Source organism: Euleptes europaea, chromosome 3 (genome assembly GCF_029931775.1).
Source record: "Euleptes europaea isolate rEulEur1 chromosome 3, rEulEur1.hap1, whole genome shotgun sequence".
NCBI classification, from domain to species: domain Eukaryota; kingdom Metazoa; phylum Chordata; class Lepidosauria; order Squamata; family Sphaerodactylidae; genus Euleptes; species Euleptes europaea.
In genome coordinates this window covers 61,747,879-61,769,216 of record NC_079314.1, presented here as the reverse complement: position 1 = coordinate 61,769,216, position 21,338 = coordinate 61,747,879, and the positions used below count along the sequence as shown (strand labels likewise).

Here is a 21,338-nt window from a genome sequence, read left to right as displayed (position 1 = left end):
CTCTTCAGCTAAATCTGGTGTCTAGTGTCACCATGTCTAAGAACATGTTGGAGACTTCCCCTCAGAGCTTACCTCAAACTCCCACTACACCAACGGCCCCAGTCACACCAATTACCCAGGGACCCTCAGTAATCACCCCAGCCAGTGTACCCAACGTGGGAGCCATTCGAAGACGACATTCCGATAAATACAACATTCCCATGTCATCAGGTACGTTGTTTTCATCCAGAATTTGTGCTGATATCCCCCACTTAACTGTGATTTAAGAAGAAAGGAGAATATGTCTTAACATTCCAGTGTCCTGTCCTGAATGTATGTACTTGAAACTTTAAAGGTGTGTGATTGCGCTTGAGGTTGGAGATATCAAAGTAGCTTTCAGCTTGTGTGATTACAAAAGAGAATGTACTAGTTTGCCCCTGTTCCTGAAAAATTCCCATTAAGCTTCACTGACAGATTTAAATGGCTATGTTGTGGGAAAGGTTGGTAGGGGGAGGGAGAAGAGAAGGTAAGTACGAAAATTTAAAATCACAGTTTTGAAAAAAGGAGCCCTGCATGGCATTGTTGATGTACGTTGAACAACACACTGAGGCAGATGCTTAATTTACAATACGCACGTCAAGGACCAAAGCAAGGTTCCTTTTCATTTATCTGCAGCGCTTTGTGTGTACCTCAGCATGTGCTTTCAGCACAAAAAAACTCTCACAAATGCAAATAAAATGTGTTTTCAAGTACAATAAGCAAAACCCATTCATCAGTTGTGTGAGTGGTGCCTCTTCACACAATTAATGTAAAAATTTCATTTTTTTAAACAGAAATTGCTCCAAACTATGAATTTTATAAAAATGCAGATGTCAGACCTCCATTTACTTATGCAACTCTCATAAGGCAGGTAAGGTGAAAATAAAAAATTAACATAATCCTGATTAAACAAAAAAGAATGAAAGCGTAAAAGAAATGCTTGGGTCTTGGCTGGGGAGGTGGGAAGAGTACAGTTTAGGCTTGTTAGTAAACCGTTACTTTATATCAACCTGCATCTTGTCTGTCTCATTTCAGGCTATCATGGAATCAAGTGACAGGCAGTTAACTCTCAATGAAATTTATAGCTGGTTTACGCGGACATTTGCCTACTTCAGGCGCAATGCAGCCACTTGGAAGGTAACTTTTTTTTTGTACCAGTAGTTTTCAAAAGAATGTCTAGCCCAGTTCCTTACAGATAACGCCAGGAACATTTATTTACATGACATAAGCAGATTAGTATCTGCTTCCCCTCTTTTTAACCTGCCTCTTGAATGGAATGAATTCCCTCTCTCAAAATGACAAGTGAAAGAATAATTTTGCCTCTGATATAGTTTTCTAATTTGGTGCAATTAATAGCTGAGGCTTGGCAGAGAAATGAGGGCCTGACACACTAATTACAGTGTGAGCACTCAATCATCAACACCTTTGTTAGTCGCACTATATTACTTTTTTCTCTTGCATATTATTGGCTAATTAGTTTGAAAAATGTCTGTTTGCCTTGTGCAACAAATGGAGGCTGTAGGTTTTGTCTTGGTCTGTGCCTTTTGTACACATCATACCTCATCATATAGACTGAAGCTGCCAAAAGGAGTTGAGGGCCATGGCTACTCAGCTGGAACTAAAAGAAAAGAAAGTGAATATTATCCTGTCAGACCATAAATGCAGTTTATTTACTTAGACAAAAGGGTTCATCCATATCCCTGTCCAAACAACTTTATTGTCTGGATCCTGCTACAAGGATCAAAAGGAGGGGGGGTGTCCCTGCATCTATTTTTGGGGAAAGAGCCATGTCTCAAAAGACAAGGGTCCTCAGCACAGGCTAAGCAGACTGTTTTATTTTCATTTTTAAAAAGCAGTCAGAAACATCAATTAGCCACAAGCCATTTGGTACAAAAGGGGGAAAATGTTTGTAGCTGGGAAGAATAGAGGTAGCAAAGCACTCATGAGCATACTAAAAAATTTTGGACTGTGAGATATGCTAAAGTGAATTAATTTGGATTTAAAATGCAAATGAATCTGGCTAGCGATTATAGATGCATTGGATGTGAGGCTCAAAAAGAAAAGCTTTTAATTTACAAAATGTTTAGATGTTGTTAGTGGCTTGGGGGGTGGCATACTGTAAATGAGTGTAATTGTTTTATTTGTGCATCTTATTTTGAGAATGCATTTTATGGGAAGGGGAAATAATGTCTGTGGTTAATCTGGAGAAGATATGCTTTTGAGGCCTCTTTCAATAAGTAATATTTATGCTTAAGATTTACCTTTTTCTTTTGTTACTCATTAGAGAATGTAGTGAATGCTCCATCATTTGATTTACTGAAAGAAATTTTAAAAGAAATGAAAGGTGATTTAATATCTTAGCTTGGTCTCATCTCTACAGCTCGGGGATCCAGCAAAACTCATTCTGAACAGCTTATTAGTTCTAACTATATCGCATGCATAATAAAACTGCTCATTTGCTCATTAATATTAAAATTATCATATTCAGAGCCATGGGCATTAAGATCAATCAAATCCTTGGATTTCAGGTCAGATACTAGATCTGCTTATGCTTCCTTTAAAAAAAAAAAAAAGAATTCTTCTTTTAAAGCCAGCCAGAAGCGTGTCTTTGTGCAAATAGAAAGAAATCTTCATCAAAATTACTTTGTTTTATATTCGTAAAATAAGAATTAGGTCATTACTTGACTGCACTTGATGGCTATATGCCAGTTTACTTTGACAGGAAGAAATATTTGCTGAAACCTGTAATCCAGTTTATGGGAAATAACTCATTGCAAATTATTCATTCTGCTTATTCTTTGTTAGAGTTTCAATTTTGAGAAGAAGTTAATTAGATTTTTAAAAATATTAATTACTCTCTTAGAAAGCTACCACCAACATTTTTTGACATAACCATCGAGAAGGATATATTCACTCATTCAGTGTCTTACACTAAGTCATTTCATTCAGTATCAATGCATACACTATATTTTTTTAAAAACTTCACTGAGAAAATATGTTTTTTTTTCAATCCAAACGTATCCTATTGTGCAGGCAAGAGCAGAGCACTCTCCGTTGCATATGTCATCTAATAATACAGAATAAACAAACTCTGTCATTTCATTATTATAGGGATGAAAAGAATGCCTTTGAGCTTATTTGCATAAAGCTTTGTGCAAAATTAACACTTGTCACTGTAGCCTTTTTAGCATTTTAATACCTCAAGCAGAACTGGTTCCTTTGGACATTTCAACCATCCCCAAGTGCTTGATCAGGGACACAACAGAGCTGACCTAATTGTTCTGGCATTTTCAAAGATACTGTAATTTGTACAGATATTGCAATTTAGACCAGTTCAATGAAAGGAAGGTTTTGACACAGCTATTATTAAAATAGCCTGGAAGGCTCTGTTATCACAAAGTTCAAACTGCAGGTTTCCAATAATTTGTAAGTTTTTTGGGGTGTGTGTGTACAGTATCATATAGATATTGAATTTAATACTCAAACTGAAATTTCTGATTTTTGCAGGGTGATTTTTAGAGTAAGAAGATTAACTAAGTAATGGCACTGGCTGCCTTCTTAAATTGTATTAATTTTGTAACCTTTCTCCCCCCGCCTCCACAACCCTTTGTGTCTGATTTAGAATGCAGTACGACATAATCTTAGCCTGCACAAGTGTTTTGTTCGAGTAGAAAACGTTAAAGGAGCAGTATGGACAGTGGATGAAGTAGAATACCAGAAGCGAAGGTCACAAAAGATAACAGGGTATGTTTGAGAAGGAGAGGAATATCCCCCCCCATATCCTTTGAACTGACTAGTTTTACAGTTCTCTTGTTCGAATGGTTCATGCTGTAGCTGAAGAGACAAAACACAAACATTTATATTAAAATTACATTCAAGCTAATGGCTATTTACGTTTTAACAAGGTACATTTATTTAATGTATATTCCAAGTGATATTTTCCCAATTTTCTTTAACACTTTTAGTATCCCACTGCAAACGAAAACTATTAAACTTCTCAGGGTTTTTCTCTCTATATATAAAATGCATATATGCTTTGCCATATGTTTATCATTTTCAATCCATCTGCTAAAAATCCTTTCTACTCTATATTAAAATTTCCCCGTGTTACATGTGCTTTCCATGTGTGAGCACTTTCTGTTGGCTTGCTTTTACTGTGTAAACCTTTGACCAAAGAAGGAAGTCATTCAAGTTTGTTTTAGAATATTGGGTATTCAGACTCTAACCTAGGAACCTCAAAAATACTTTCTCAATGAGGACAACATTAATTGGATGGCCATGTAAAATGATATTGACATAATACCTGTACTTCATTAACCATGATATTTTAGCACAAAGAACCATAAATATACTAGGAAATACTTCTTTGTTGTTGTATTGCCTTTGCAATACAATGTTCAAACAGTGGATCTGTTAACATTAACTATCTAAAGCTTGTGACTGTTTACAGTTGTTGGCAATAGTCTAGGCAGTACAACATGTAGACGTACAGAATAAATAGCATGTACAATAATGCTACATTAGTACTCAGGAAACAAGTCCCCCTTTATGTTGTTTTGATTGATTATCAATGTAGGGTGTTTTTTTGGGGGGGGGGGAAGCTAGATTTCCATTGTGGTAGGACTGTAGCCACTACCCAGAAAACTGCTCTGTCAACTTGGTGTATGCACTGATATCTTTTCCCTTGTATAACAGCCTGCCTCTGTACAATATCAAAAGGCTACTGTTTTAATACACCTGCAGGTTAAAACAGAAGTTTGCATTAGCCTTGTCTACTAACAGTGGGAGAAGGAGGGAGAAGAAGGAATGATATCCTATTTGGATTTCCAAGTCCAATTGTGGGAATACAAACCTGTGTGGGCACATAAAAGATTTCCTTGATTTGTGGCCTCCGCATACAAAAAATGTAGATGTATCTAACTTTTCGTTAACTGAAAGTGACAGTGTGAAAGTGACAGAAACTTACTTAGTTCGGAGTGTTGCTCTGCTCAGTGCAGGAAAATCTCAGACTTGATGAGACTAGGCATTATTCCAGTAGGCTCTTCTCTGAACCAAGAGCAACCATGTCAGTCAAGTTAGAGAGGACAGCTTAGTTCTTTTATTCAGATATAGTGCTGTGGTTTAGGGAATTGAAGTTCCCCTAATCTTGTTTCGTTTTTCCCCCCACCTAGAACTGGGTGTGAAAATGCATTGCACTGTGTCACTTTGCATATTTGCCTTAAAAAACAACAGTTAATCCACCTTTGAACATTTATTTATTTTCAGAAGCCCAACGTTAGTGAAAAACATACCCACCAGCTTAGGCTATGGAGCAGCTCTTAACGCAAGCTTACAGGTAAAACTGTGAAAACATTCTGTTTTTAATGTGGCTGCAGCATTCTGATGTATGACTGATACTGTCTGCCCTTATGTGATAGAACTCCCCATGTTTAAGTTTACGTGGACATTCTGGGCATGACTAATAGGTGGGTTAATCACCCAAGAAAGTTGTATTACCTAGCACTGTAAGAAGTACTAGTTCTTCGAATTCTTATTACTTTTGATGTGAAGAAGCAAGAAGGACACCCTGTGGCAAAATCTGGAACACTCGGTTTTGCTGCAAATACTAGATTGATAGAAGCTTTTGCAAATGCATGTGGGTATGCATTAATATTTATCCAAGCTGTCATGAATGATTTCACATCATAGTGTTGGGGAACATGGTGCTCATGGCAAAAACTTTAAAGTTTAATTATAAGATATAATTTTTATGCAGAAGAGGCAAATGTCAGGACTTTTTTATTTTGAGTTAAGTTCTGGTCATTTTTTATAATGTAGCTGCTTGCCTGCATTACAAAAGAAGTGTTCTTTGCATGTTACAACTCTGGGTCAAGGGTTTAAGTGCACTTCAGAGTTCGAAATAGTATGGAGGGAGAAAACATTGTGCATGTCAGTGTCACTGTTAATAGCTCATCCAGTGGTGCAAATGCGTATGAGCCCTGTAAAGTCAGATGAGGAATAAATGCCCAAAGATTTCCACTCCTCAGTTGGGTCTGTTTATATACCCACACCTCAGGACATATTGAAACTACTTTGAAAGGTAATATCATCTAAAAATTGTGCATCTTCTTTAGGCTGCACTGGCAGAGAGTAGTTTACCTTTGCTTGGTAACCCCGGATTGATAAATAACGCGTCCAGTGGCTTACTGCAGGCAGTCCATGAAGACCTCAATGGTTCGCTGGATCACATTGACAGCAATGGAAACAGCAGTCCAGGCTGTTCTCCTCAGCCTCACATGTAAGTATGGTTAGCATCCTTTGCGGGGGGGTGGGGGGTGGGGGAGAATACTTTCTCTGAAACTCTTTCAAACGCAAGTGAGAGTAATAGGCAACTATACATGTAGGCTGTGAAGTGGCCACTTCATCAGCATGTGCTCCGAATCCCAAAGTAACAAATGCTCCCAGTTTGTGCCATGATAACATGAGAAGGGTCAGAGAGTCCAATGAGAAATGCCTGTGTGTGTGTTGTAGAACGTTCTGCTCCCCTAAAATAGAACAGGAAGGCCCATCTCTTATGGCTATGTGAATTGTGGCCTTGGGCCCAAGTCCTGAACAGGGTCGCATACGCAGGAAATCCTGCTGGTTTTAAATGTAACAAATGTGTGCCTAAATATGTATAGAACTACAGCCTTGAAAAACAAGTAGCTAATATCATAGAAAAATATATAGGCAGTGGTCTGTTGTTATTTAAACTGTCTTTGATTATCATTATATAAATATTCAATGCGATTAACTCCTTTTTATCACGTATATGAATTCTTTATCCCCCCCCCCATTTAATCCAAAAGAATACAAAGCAAGAACAGCCCTCTAAGAATTAGGTGCAATTTAACTAGACTTCCAAGTCCTTGATGCATTTATGGACTGTTGCAGAGATACTGCCCATTTATGCAACTGTAAAATGCAAAGTTTAACTGTTATACTGAGTTTACACAGAAGCTAGTAAAGTATAACTTTTTGCCTGTCTTATAAATCAGTGTAATTACATATTCAACTTTAATTACTGGTGCGTCTGTATTGGCAAGGTTTATATGTTATATTTTATGCAAGACTACGATTCCTATTAATATTTAGCAGCTAACTATATCATTAATTACTCTAAAATCTTTCCCCTACCATCTTTTTAATGCAGCTCAGAGAGTGGCAGTATTAAAAATTGATGTATTGTGGATTTCAGAAATGTGTATGAAGCCTGAGAAATGCCTGGCCTTAATCGGGGGTGTCAAATGTGGCAGTTTCTTGTTTAGTAAATAGTAAAACAAGTACCTTGGAGGTATTGTTTCCTAGGTTATTTATATAATAATTAGAGATGTGACATATAAGTAAGTTCACTGTAGAAAGCTTCTTTCTAATGTGCAGTTATGCCCTTAGTTAATGATAAGATCTTTGTATTTAGAATGTTGTTTCTGGTCACTTGTTTCATTTGATATTTCTGTTTCATATTTTCTATAGTTATTAAACATGTAATGATGCTGAAATGGTAATTGCAAGTGAAGCATTAGGGATTTCTCCCCCTATTGGAGTACATGTTGGATGCGCCTTTGTTTTTGTTGATTTGCTTTCATACACATTTCCAGGTTTTTGACTCCCTTTTTTATTTCTCTTGAAAGGTCAGTAGACAGATGAGCCTATAGATATATTTATGTCTTTAAGACTGTATGCTTAATTAGTTTATTTGCTACGTATTGCCTAGCTTTGGGAGGGGAACCCCAACTCTTAAACTCTAACAAGTGAGAACATTGATTTGCTTCAGTGGATTCCACACCATTACTTTTTTTTTTTTTTTAATGGACAAATTTGTCTTTTGGAAGTGTCTTTAGATGTATTAAATAATACAAAAGAAGTAATAAAACTTGAAGTAGAAAGACTGTGAACATAAGCTCTTGAGAGCAACAGTACTCTAAAATAAGCAAAGTGAGCCATCAGACAAAAGTTTTTATATCCCGAGCTGTTTCCTATCAGCCATGCATTGGGTAGCTTGAGGCCTTTTACTTTCAGCAGTTCTCCTGAGTATGCTAATGCTCCCTTTCTGTCTAAAATGCCAAGACAATAAAACTTTAAAGAGCAAACAAGAGTTAGATTGTATGTATTAAAAACAGCTATTTCACAGGAATGAATGACATTTGCTATTTAGAACTGTTTGATAACAGTGTAGCAGATCATGGGGGGTGGAGTGTATGTACACCAAGCAGCACAAGCTGATTGTGCACAGAATATGCCTTGAATACCATGTATAATCAGCAGGAACTGCTCTGTGCTATACAAAGGGATAAAATACGCTGAATATCTTTGACTAATCAAATGCCAATTTCAGTGAAGAAATGTAAGAGTTATGTAGAGTGAGTTATATACACTAAATACTGAAAATGAAGGGGGACAGAAAGAGAAGGTAACAGGTTCTAAGACTTACTACAGTACCATATAGCTGTTTAGGGTGGGGCATAATTTCAGTATACCAGCACAGCATATCAGAACTTGCCATAACATCAGTATTTCAACAACATTGTCACCATAACAAGTAGATATGCCGGGGGAACTATTTGGCTGAATCCTGTGATCCATGAGCCAAGTATTGGGGGGAGGGGGGCTTTGCCTTATTCCCCTACTTCCAACAGATCTTTCTGACTGGAAAACATTTTTGAGGAAACAATTATGGGACCCAGGTAGACTATTAGCTACACAGTTTAGGAGTGTGGAAGGGTGAAAACTACAAAAAATTAATGAGGAAATGACAAATAAAGAGAGAAGCTATGATAACAAAAGTCCTTGCTTTTAAGAACGTATAGAACATATCCTGAAGTCCTTGTGTAGGCTCTGGATCTTATAATTATGTTTTTCCTGTAAGTCAGTCTCAAAGATCTGCTCTTTGTATAAAGGACCAAGTTGGACTAGGTTTATGTTCAGGTCACTAGACTAAGACCTGATTCTCCTGTTGTTGGACCCTGGTGTTGTAGAACTCTCGTTACCATTGTTTGACCCCAAAATTGATCCTCCTGCTTGGAACATGTACCGTTGCAGCAGCCATGATAGAGAATGTTACTTTGAAAATATCCTTAGAGTATGCCACACCTCTGCCATCATTAGGTATAATATACCATGCTCCCTCTCAGGCACATGGCAGCCATACTAAAAGATGATAATGGGTTTGCCAAGCTTATGCTGTTCACTGATAAAGGCAAGTGTGTCCATCAAATAAATGGATTCAGCTTTTCTCATCTAAGCTCTGCCAGATACTCCATGTAACGTGCATGTGTAAACAATGCTCAATATTCAACAGAGATGTGGGGTGAATTTTTTTCCAGTACATAATTTTTCTGTGGAAATCTTTCCATTTATAGACATTAATTGTTTCATAAAATCAATAACAATGAATGGATACCATAGCCAATGCAATACTAGGCAAGCTGGGCGGTTTCAAAGTTGTAATTGTTTTCCAGCTGTGATTATCTCTAGGAATTGTGAGAGTACATATGTAATTTAATGATCTGTAAAGGGGGTGAGGGGAGCAAAATACAACCACAAAAACCTAATAAAAATACCAAATAAAAATCTAATTATGAATTCACCCAATTTGCTGGGTAGGTCAAATAAAACCAAAGCTATGATTCACATGGTAGAAGAGACATTGTAATAACCATTCTGATAAGGAACTAACAAAGTGATGGCACTATAAGCTTCTCTAAGTTCTTGGACAGAGGTCTTTCCCATAATGTACTACCAGATTCTTTGAACTGGAGATGACAAGGGTGCTCTCCTGCTCTCTGGAGGAGTCTTTATGTGAGTGGAATGGTGTCCTTAGATCCAAATATATGACTATTCAGGCATCACAGATCATAATTCATAGTTACAATCAGGAGCAAGAAGGTCTTTTGGTCACTTGTTCCCCTCACATGATGTAGTGAAATCGGAGGCTTCCTTGTATAGGGTTTAACCACAATTTGTCAAGACATGCAAATAAGGCGGGGTTGAAACATTGTAGTTCATTTCTTGCTTACAAGCCAGAGACCTAACCCAAGATTAAACCCCAGTTTATTTTCCTGGTCTTCAAGAAAGAAGCAAATGATGATTTGTTATATTGTATGAGTCAGACAGAATGGCAAATTGTGGTCAGTCCTGAACCAGCATAGTGCACAAGGTCAGGGACCAACTTGAGGACTTAGGTTGCCTGAATGTTCCCTGAGGCTCTAGGAATTCAGTAATTTGGCTTTGAACAAGTTTGTTTTTCTCCCTTGTAAAAAAACCATGGGCAGGAAGGATTTTTGCTGTTTTCTGAAGCATTCTCAAGATGCTTACACAGAAAAGAACTCTGAGCTGTTCTTTGAAAATGTTTTCCTATAACCATCCCAGTGTATTATTTATCCCCCTACAGTGTTCTTGTACTCCGTTTCATTTTAGAGTATCGGAATTAGTTGAAGATGTGTATGCGCCCATCATCTCTTCTGATACTGGTCTTTGCTGCAGTGGTTACATCAGGGTGAAACCAGGAGTTAGCAAAGTGTTCTGGGTGAAAATGGAATAAGAGAGGGAGCTAATTTGAAATAGACACATATGTGGCCTGAGTCAATCTTGCCTCATTCAGTTCTACACTGTGGAAAAAAAGAGTAGTTCTCATTTGGCATGGCTTCAGTCCCCCTTTTTTCCATTCTGCTATCATTCCCAACCCATACCCTTATTACCTTTCCAACTTTTGCCCAGCCTGGATATCTCTTTTTCATCCTTCACAGTTTGATCTGCATAAACATCAAACTTTTAATGCTTTCAAACTTTTTTTATTCTTTACGTTTTAATCCCAAAGGCATGTATGATTATTCTGCTTGAAGGTCTTTTTGAGGTGCTTCAGCTTGGAAGTGGTCTATTGTCAGATCATTCCCACATCTGATTATCCCAGTCCCCTACTGTTCTGCTTTCACACCAATTTCAGTAGGTTACCTATCATTCCAGTTTCAATCCCTTTCATTCCCTTGTGGTTTTGACTTCATAACATCCTGGTCTCCCCACCCATCCTGTATTTCCAATTTTTTGTAATACTGTATGTGTCCCATCTCAGGATGACACTGCTGCATTTTACTTGGAAGACTTGGTCAGTTTTAGGAAACCTCTATGATACACGTTTCTTGTTCACTAGGGAGATTTGGTGCCAAATATTATAAAATAAATCAAACCAAGCTTGAGGAGTATTATTGAGAATCATTTAATTGACTCAATAATAATACCAGTGCTACAGCATTTTGTAAAATACCTCAGGTATCAGCACTATTTCATCTTCTTATTGTAATATATTAATGTAGGCTGGAATTGTTCTGTTGTCTCGAATTTCGTAATCTGAAAAATAGACCAAAGAAATAGTCACAAAAAATTGATAGAGTGCAGTGAATGTTGTTTTCTTTCTTTCTTTCTTTCTTTTTTTTTGGTGGCTTTAGTTTAGGGTGGAAGATTGCTACTTACAAAGTTCACACCACGCAGATGTTTGTTCTGAACCTTTTGTATTATCCACTTCAAATGGCTTGGTCTATCTGAGAACATTTCAGGTTTTAGGTCGGCCTCCCTGACATTTCAAATTGACAAGGAAATTGAGCACACACAAAAAAGTAGCATTCCATTTTTTGTTGCAATTACATCTCTAATATTTTCTTCAATTTTATTGGCCATGTTGAAATACGTTTTTGTGAGTGTTTTGCGGGGGAGGGGAGAGGGAGGAGAGAGCTAGCCTACACATCCCCTTTAGTCCCAACATGTACTGTTAGTTACATGTACTAAACTTTTTTAGATGGAGGAAAAATATTATCCTTCCAATAGCAGATCTTGTTCAGGGCTAGCAACATTCTGTCGCCCCACACCCCACCCCATCTGTTCCCCAAAACACACATTTTTCTGTTCTCCTCCATATTCACTTTATATTGTTTCACTTCACATTTCAGATGTAGCCTCTTGTATCTTGCTTCTCTGCTCATCAACTCCCTGATCTTTCGAGCCTTATATGCTGTTGCGCTCCGCAGCTACTGCAGCCCTTTATCATTTCCTCTTTAGTTGTTTAAATGTTACATGCCTTTGATCGAGCAGTTGATGTTCCTTTTTTATAATATTCTAACCCCCATTTGTTGCACTTTCACAATTCTTTCTACTTCCTCTTAACAAAAAGATCACTCCAGAGATAAGAGTGCCTGCAGCTGTCTAATGCTGAGAAGTGTCATATCCCCGTAGTATGGATTGTGGAAGTTTGCAGGATCCTTTGGGGTTTGTGGGAGCTGTATAGAAGCAAAATGCATGGATGCTTTGTTGAAAACTTTATGCCATCCTCTTTTGAATTCTCAACAATTGGATATGTTTGTAGAGGCAGATTAATAATTCTTGAACCCCTGGGCCATACGCACATACAAACGTACGCGCACACTACCTCAGATACTAATTGCTTGAATTTTAACTACTATGGTTAAGTCTGAACTGCATATGACCAAAAAAATTCAACAAACTGAAAGTTAATGTACCAGTCTGAAACTTAAAACCTCTACTTAAAGACCAAAAGCCAAACAATGCTGATAGACCAGCAGTGTAGGAGTTACTAGAAGCTTAGAGATACAAAAAAAGGTCAGCATTTATTACCTATGAAGTATGACTGGTTCACATCTAATAGTTTATCACTTGATAGTAACATCTAGTCATGGCTTCTGTGTGTGTGTGTGTGTGTGTGTGTGTGTGTGTGTGTGTGTGTGTGTGTGTGAGAGAGAGAGAGAGAGAGAGAGAGAGAGAGAGAGAGAGAGAGAGAGAGAGAGAGAGAGAGAGAGAGAGAGAGAGAGAGAGAGAGAGAGAGAGAGAGAGAGAGAGAGAGAGAGAGAGAGAGAGAGAGAGAGAGAGAGAGAATGGGCCATCACAGTTACAGCACTGTATCTAGAACGTCCATATCAACAAAACAAAAAAACTTTTTCAATGGGTTCAGCTCACAGTTAACTCCTAGTCATTACATGCTGCATCACACATGAGTGTAATTGAATTTGTGGTAGCGGAGCAACTCCAGATTAATCTGGTTGGCTCATCTACCCTTGATTCTTCTCAGTCTGGCTTCTGGCCTGCCTCTGACACAGAAACAACTTTGGTTGCTCTGATAGATGAGCTTCACCTTCCGGTTGGTATGGGCAATGCCTCCCTGTTACTTCTGTTTGATCTGTTGACCGCTTTTGACACAGTGGCCCATGAAGTTTTGCTGAGATGCTTGGAATATGGTTGGTATTAGAGGCACAATATTGAAACCAAGACCAAATGCAGAAAGTGTTCGTTGCTGGTTCTGAGTCTGTGGCTTGGGAGATCTCATGTGGAGTCTCAAATTACTGTAATTTACCTCATTAGTATAGTGGTAAGTATCCCCGCCTGTCACACAGGAGATCGGGGTTCGATTCCCCAACGGGGAGGCTATATTTGGGGAGGGGCCATTGCTCAGTGGTAGAGCATCTGCTTGGCATGCAGAAGGTCCCAGGTTCAATCCCTGGCTTCTCCAGGTAAAAGGATCAGGTAGGAGGTGACGTGAAAGACCTTTGCCTGAGACCTTGGAGAGCCGCTATCAGTCAGAGTAGACCATACTGATTTGATGGACCAATGGTCTGATTCAGTATAAGGCAACTTCATGTGTCCATTTGTCCGTATTATTGCCTGTATTGTGCAAGATTCATGTTACACCATTGACTTGGATCATCCAGATCTTTGGAATGGGGTGACGTCAGTATTCTGATAGCACCCAGATATGTATATAACTTTGAATAAGCTTTCAAAAGCAGCTGTCTCTGCATAGTCAAGTAGCTAAGGTAGAACATGCTGAAGTTTAATCCTGAGAGGGCAGAGTGGTGCTGACTAGGAAGGATGAGATCTTGGAGTGACTAGTTCTACTCACTTTAGATGTTGCAGTCTGTTTTTTAACATACTCAGGTAAAGAGTTTAAGAATCTTATTAGCCCCCTCCCCACGAGAAAAGCAGACAATTAAGTGGCCAAAATCAGTTGTACTTGGCATAGAAAATGTTTCCTGTTTATTGGCAAAGCCAACACAATCACATTAATCCATGCTACAGAAACCTCAAGACTGTACTATTGTAACACACTGTACGAGAAACTTCCCTTGAAGACAACACAGAAGCTTCAACTGATCCAGAATGTAGTGGCAAAAATATTAACAGCAGTAAAATGCTTTATGTATATTATCTTGAGCTTGAAATCATTGTGCTGGCTGTTGATTTGCTTCTATGTTCAATTCAAGGTGCTGGTATTAAACTTTAAAGCTCTACACAACCTAGGACCTACATATCTGAGAGACCATTTCCACCCATAAGAGCCTGTGCAGCAACTCCGTTTGTCATCCCAAGGGCTGATGTTAGTTTCCTTACACAGAGCAGCAAGTACTGTTTAAATCCAGGCTCAGGCATGTTCTTTGGCAATTCCCATTTTATGAAATGGCCTTACTGAAATGGTAACAACGGCAGCTGCCTTTCAGAAATTCTAGAACTATAGGAAGCCAACCTATTTAAGCATGATTTTGATGGTCTCAAATTATGGGGCCCAGGTACATTGTTATGTAATAGAGGGACTGTATTTCTCTTTCTTGTGTTTTAAATTGTGATGTATAGACTGTATTACAAAAGCCACTTTGAGTTTCACTGTGTGAGAGAAGTGGGGCAAAGTATTTTAAAATAAATATGTGCATGACTGTAACATTAAATAGTAGCTCAGATGGATGAAGGGTTGTCATTTAATCGATTTAATGCAACCGAACTTTCCATGTCTCCTCACATCGCTTCAAACAATGCTTTTCATTCATTTCCAATGACGTGCATCAAGTATAGAGAAATGAAGTGATGTCACATTTTTAATCCCCATGAGGAGTTCAGGTTGGTGTACGGGATGCTCCCCTTATCCATTTCATCCTCAAAATTCCCCTGTGAGGAAGATTAGGCTGAAAGAGAGTGGCAGGTTCAAGATCACCCAGTATGCTTTATGGCAAAATGGGGGTTTGAACCTGGATCTTTCAAGACCTAGACTAATACATGAGCCATTTGATAACACTGGCTATAACATAGATGTCTGAGCCATCCTTTGGCGATTACTGACAAAAACAACTAGTAGTGTTTTCTTTATATACCTACTGGTCATGGACTGAAATAATAAATAAAGACTAATGGCCTGACGCACAAAGGCCGATACAAGTGCATGGAATTATAACTAAAAGGGAAGTGTCCTCAAACTGTGTCCTCAATAGCTGTATCTGATGTGTTTGAGACTGGGTTATTAAACTGGTTCATAGAGCAGTTCAGTAACTTGTAATACAGTGTATCCTGAGTCAGCCTCCTTCGTGGGATCCAGATCCATATTGAAAAAGCTATAAGACCAGTTTAACCAATTTTGATTTCAATATAGGAAAAATATCTCATGAATTGAATATAAGGGTAAGGTTTCATCACTGATATTGACAGGGGCATCTTTTCTTAACATCTATCAGGACATTTGATTGCAGACAGCTGTCTTTCACAGTACAGTCCTGTGAAAACTTGCTCCAGTCTAACTCTGTCGAATCAGTAAGAGATAATATGGTATAGAAAAGATGTGAGATTGGCGAGAAGAGATGAAGCTATGAGTGTCAATTAACTATGGCCAGAGTAATACCTAGCTTACAACTGGTCCAATGTTGGTTAACATAAGACATTGACAGAATGATAGCCAATGAAAGGAGCCTACAGAACTCTGGGGCTGTTGGGAGTTCTATTATGTATTAGGAGCATTATAGCTCAGAACAGAAAAAGACCGTGGATTGTGTTTATGGACCTCTGTGCATGCACCAGCTCCACACAGAACTGTGGATAATGTCTCAATGATGGAACATTTTCTAATACCAGTGAAATCAGCACAAGTTTGGGTAAAAGCTTTTCTTTCTGTGTAATGTGTATTTCTAGTCTGAGCATGACTGCTCTGCTTTTCTTGTCCCACAAGAACCAAGTGGGAACTTGTATTATTCTTGTTCCAATAACTCCTGTGAATCCATAACTTAGGGCTTCTCACACATGTGTGTGTATACACACACACTGTCTTTTCACAAAATAAGTGGTGCCATTACAACTTACATAGTAGCTTCATTTCTGTCAGTTCCTCTTGCACTATGATTCCACATGAGATCCATAATCGCCTGCCACTGTGAATTGTATTTCTTATTTTCTCGCCTTTTGCAATGCTGTACAATAGTCTTAAGTTTGATTGGGAAAGCACGCTACCGATGACATCCCTCATTTGGCATGGCTCTCCAGTCTCACTTTCACCAGGCAAAACATACTTTATATCTATACCAAAGGATCATTGTGGGGATATTTTGGCTTCTCTGCAGTCCCATTAACCCTCTTTGGTTGTTCTGTTTAATCCCCAGTAATCTACAAGGCATCTAACACTTTTGCAGTTTTTCTCTTAAAAGAATTCCAGGTTATCTTTCTTCTTCTTCTGTTTTCTATAGTGTTCAAAGCAGCCCACAGGCCCCTTTCTGATTCATCCCTCCAGGGTAAAGAACAAATGTTTCTACAAAACATGACCTCTTTTAATATGAAAATTGAACATTTCATGACCTTTGTCCAACTGCCAAATTAACTATATTGGAAATCTGCAGGATGTTCATATAAGCCCAACTGGAAAATGTTTTTTCTTCTGTGACAATATTTTAGTGTTCTAGCTATCTTAACAGGTTTTGAGGATGAAATTACCAACTTTCAGTGGTATCCCTATTCATGAGTACTAAGTCTAAATATTACCTGCTCCATACAGAAAAAATCAAATCTAGAGAATAAAGGTCAAGTAGTATATTGCACCTCTTGGGACAGGTGGTCTTTGGTTGCCATTTTCGTCCTTTCTTCTTTTGTATCAGCCCTTTTCTCATTGCACTGTTTTCTTTATGAACTTAACAATTCTTCCAATACAAGCAGTCAGTGAAGGCAAATTTCACTTCATGTTTATACACACAACAGATATATATCACTACTCAAGCTAACCCATCCAGACAACTGTAATGCTAGACATTAGGCCCTAAACAATCAGAACTCCACCTTTGAAATACATACCTTTGTAGCATTTACTTCTGTGCTTTCTAAGGATCTAATTCTAAAAAATAAGTGATGCTAAAATTTCAAAATTTGAATGTCGTAGTTGTTTGTACAGTCCTAATAAAATTCTGCAGCTCCTTCAAATCCATGAATGGAAGATACCTACTTGAACACAATTTTGCCTTAAACGTCAAAGCTCCATGTAAATAGGACTTTCCTCCTTTTTTTCCACAGACAGAAACAAGCAATAGAGAATCCACATACATGAGTGAAACCTTGTGCATTGAGAGCTTTGGATCCCACCTGCCGTCTAGAAATCAGTCCCATTGCCTTCAAAGTGGGAACTTGTATTTAATGGATGTGATGAAGCTGATGTCTTATTATGGAAGAGAACGGGCTCTGAACACTCTCAAAATGTTCCTTCCTAGCTCTAGCAATGGAAAACATACATGTTACGCGCAGAGCTCAGGATAATAGGCAATGTTTGGGGAACTGAGGGTGTTGTTAAAGTCAATCACCCCGATCAATAAGGGGAAATCTGATTTCCCCCCCTTAAATTGCAGAAGGAGTTGAATTTTGACATGATGGTTTATCTGTTATGTTCAAAGATCAAGAAGGATCTACTTCTATTTTTCATCATGTGTTGTTGATCAGAAAGACAGTGTAAGCAGTGGCTTTCGCTGATTAATCAATTATAGCTCGCAGAAAACCAGAAGCGTGATCATTTACCCCCCAAAATATAACTTCGATATCCAGTAAGATAAAAACTTTACTCAGTGCCAACAGACTGCTTAATCATCTGGTGTCTTCCATAGTGGCATGTATCCAGCCTTGCAATTCCAATGACTTGTGTCTTCGGAAGGCAGCAATTATTGCCGATTCCTCCCTTCTACTGCAGACCCTCACTTTACCCCTGATGCTGTCCCTGAGAGTCTGATGACCTCCAGAAATTCTGGAATTCAGGTGGCTTCAATGGATGGTGCGGGGAGACTGGGAAAATCTCACTCTGCAAATGCACAGATGATTGGATATACTTCACTATCTTTCTCTATTTGAGTAGAAATGGCCTGAATTAGGCCCACTTTCATTGCAAGAGAGATGCTCATATCTAGTTCCCATGAAAAATCTCTTGATATGACAACATGAGATTACAAAGCCATTAGAACCTTTTATTTCACTGAAGTCCCTCTCAAATTTAGTTGACAAGTGTTAAAATGTTTTGGATTCCAGCACTTCTGTGTGCTTTGCTAACATACAGCATCAAGCTGTTCTCAGGAAATGCCATATCTCCAAGATATGAAATCTCTATGTTTACCTGGTGTGTGCCGAAGTGCTGTCACATTGATATTCTGCAGGTCTATTATGCATAATGTCTTGCAACCATTATAGGTTGAAATTTTGCCTTTTGAGTGACTGTGTGTTTCCCAAGATAAAATGGGTAAGGAGGCCCTTCTTGCCACTGAGAAGGGTTCTGTTTGAGTGACGTATGATGTACTTCTTATATACATACTTAAAGAGTGTTTTAGTTTTCTGTGATAAACAAGGTTCAGTACTGTCTCATTGTGGTTCCATGACATGTCTGAAGGTGTCCATTTCCACTTCATATGTTAGGCATTTTCCACAATGAATAGAGCTGGGAATACTGGTGAATTAGAAGCATTCTAGTACTTGTGTGTGGTGCTATGGATTGTGTCATAAAATGTGAAGGATTCTAGATACACAAACTCACTGGTGCCAGGTTTTGCTGCTTTTTTCAGCCTTACATGTTAAGGAAAAGAATTTAGATAATTTTGAGGTCCTGGCCTGATCAGGCTACTCTCTATATATCCTAACTTCAACAGCTTTACCTCCCCCTAGCCCCACTTCTTCTTCATCCAACCTTCATCTGCCCAATCAGGAGCCATTTCTTAACAACTGAGTTTTGAATGTTGCGTGGCTTTCATTCTTGTTACTATAGACTCTCCCTTTCTGCCTGCCATTTTATCCATCTGCAGTGTTATGGCCAGGACTGAAAGCCAACTCTGTACTTTCTCTTAAGTCTACTAAAATATTTATTAATTTACAAGAACACAATTGAAAGAGGCATGCACAGACCAGTTTCTTTTACACTGTCTCTCTAATAAAACTCACCATACAACTTCTCCAAGGTTAAACCAAATGTGCTGAATAATCTCCGGTTTGCATGGAATGTTGCAAGCTACCAGCATAATTGTACCACCACTTCCACCCCCAAGTTAAATGACTTTGCACACTGTTTCTTCACTGAATTAAGAACCCACCTAAAGATTTTTAAAAATTATTATCATTGCCTTTTTACAATGTCAGATCACTGTCTCATTTACCACATTGTCTTGCTGGAACAATTAAATTGGCAATTTCAGTTGACAAAATGTTCATAGGATCTTGAGCCACTGATAAATTGCGGGGGTGGGGAGTTTAATATGTTTATTTTTTCATTATAAGCTAATAAAATAGCTAAATAAATGTGTTTATAAGTGAGAAATCTTAAAAATCCAGTTCCTGACAGCATTAACCTGTCAGCTATAATAAAAAGACATTGGAAAGTTGACAAAAGACGCTGGAGCTTTGGCAAGTGGTTAGAGGAAAGATGTGCCGGAGGTACAAAAAAGGCACCCAGAAGATTTTTGCATGAGTACTTAATGTTGTAACTTGGCACACTGCTGATGTAGTGACCTCAAGCGATATAAGAGTTTTCAATGTGCTAAAGTGAGGCAGCTATCTCTTCAGCATTTTGTGCTTTAGCAGGTTTGAACTGCGGCTGCAGTGGTCTTGTTTGGGGGCTTCCTAGAGGCACCTGCTTGGCCACTGTGTGAGCAGACTGCTGGACTTGATGGGCCTTAGTCTGATCCAGCAAGGCTTTTCTTATGTTCTTATGTTCTTAAAACTTTCAGAAAAACAACCTCTCTTCTCAATACAGAATTTTCCTAATAAGTATTTCCCTGAACACACCAAATAAATTAACTTTAATAAAGCTCTTTCTGTTCCATGGAAAAGAAGAAATGGAAAGGTTTTCTTACTATTTTTTTTCTATTTATAGACATCTGTTCGAAGCAGTAACGCAGATAGATTTTGATCTGTTTTAGAAGAGAGCTGTATTTATTCAAAAGTAATTTTTCACTTGAAGAAACAGTTTAAATTAACGTGAAACTATTCCAAACCTACTTCAATGCACCTATCATCTGTACTTAGTGAATTACCACCTAATGGCATACCTCCTCTAAAAAATAATCTGCCCTGGAACCCCTGTAGAAAATGATCTGTTTATAATTAAGGATATTGCATGAAGTCCCCTTTCTTGTTGGTGACACCAGCTCAACAGTATTTAATTAAAGCTTCATGTACTTGTGATATAGAAGATCTTCTTGTTTTCATGTCAGCAACTCCACACAGGCATGGAAGTGTTTTTCAAGTGAAATTTGCATTTTGATCTGGGAGCATGTTGAACAGGCTTTACCAGTGACTGCATACAGCGCTTGCTGTTAAGGTCCCATTCAAACGGGAACCTCGCATCTAAACTGTTTGGGGATCCTGGCATTCCCTATGATTGACAGGTCATCTGTACATTGGTTTAAATGAAGAAGGGGGTTGCCCCCTTCCAGACCCCATAGCTCGGGACCCCCTGACCGAATCTGCACCAAACCTGGGGGTTCTTGCAAGGAGGGTCCCTCCAAGCTAACCTGAAAGTTTGGGACCTCTACCTCCAAAAATGCCCCCCCCCCAAGCCACGGAAAGCCCGGAATTGCTTTAAATGGCCGGATTTATTTGGGAATGCCGAATTTCAAGCTGAATTCCCTCTATACTGAATAGGGGGAATTCGGCATTTCCCGAATTAAAAAAAGGCCAAATTCAGCTGAATCCGAATTCAGCCGAATTTTTTTTTTCAACAGCCCTAGTCACAGAAGAAGAAGAGGCTTTTTTACCTAGAGCCATATGAACCATGCACAACTCATGGAATCTGGCAGAGCACTAGGTTTTTTGAGGCTAAAACATTTCACATGTCTAGTCCTCCTTGATGCAGAGAAAAGCCTGAGATATTGCAAACAGCTTGCTTTAGTGCGAAGAAACCAGCCAGAGCCTGGGCTTCCGAGGCTAGTGGAAGGCTGCAAGTAGCCAAAGCAAAATCCAAAAACAAAAGCTGGCTGTTTCTATGGAGTGCAGTGCTTGGGAAAGAGAATCATTAGGCCCTAGAATTTGGTTTGACAATT

General features: G+C 38.6%; 1 protein-coding gene across 1 annotated transcript in view; it reads left to right on the top strand.

Annotated features, from left to right (window-relative positions):
* The window catches only part of FOXP2 (forkhead box P2), a 219,596-nt gene that overhangs the window by 192,633 nt on the left and 5,625 nt on the right, over positions 1 to 21,338 (top strand). Inside the window, exons 12-17 of the mRNA XM_056845731.1 lie at positions 9 to 210; positions 813 to 889; positions 1,054 to 1,155; positions 3,641 to 3,762; positions 5,284 to 5,353; positions 6,132 to 6,295. Coding sequence (XP_056701709.1) covers positions 9 to 210; positions 813 to 889; positions 1,054 to 1,155; positions 3,641 to 3,762; positions 5,284 to 5,353; positions 6,132 to 6,295 — 737 coding nt within the window. The remainder of the gene's footprint in view (positions 1 to 8; positions 211 to 812; positions 890 to 1,053; positions 1,156 to 3,640; positions 3,763 to 5,283; positions 5,354 to 6,131; positions 6,296 to 21,338) is intronic.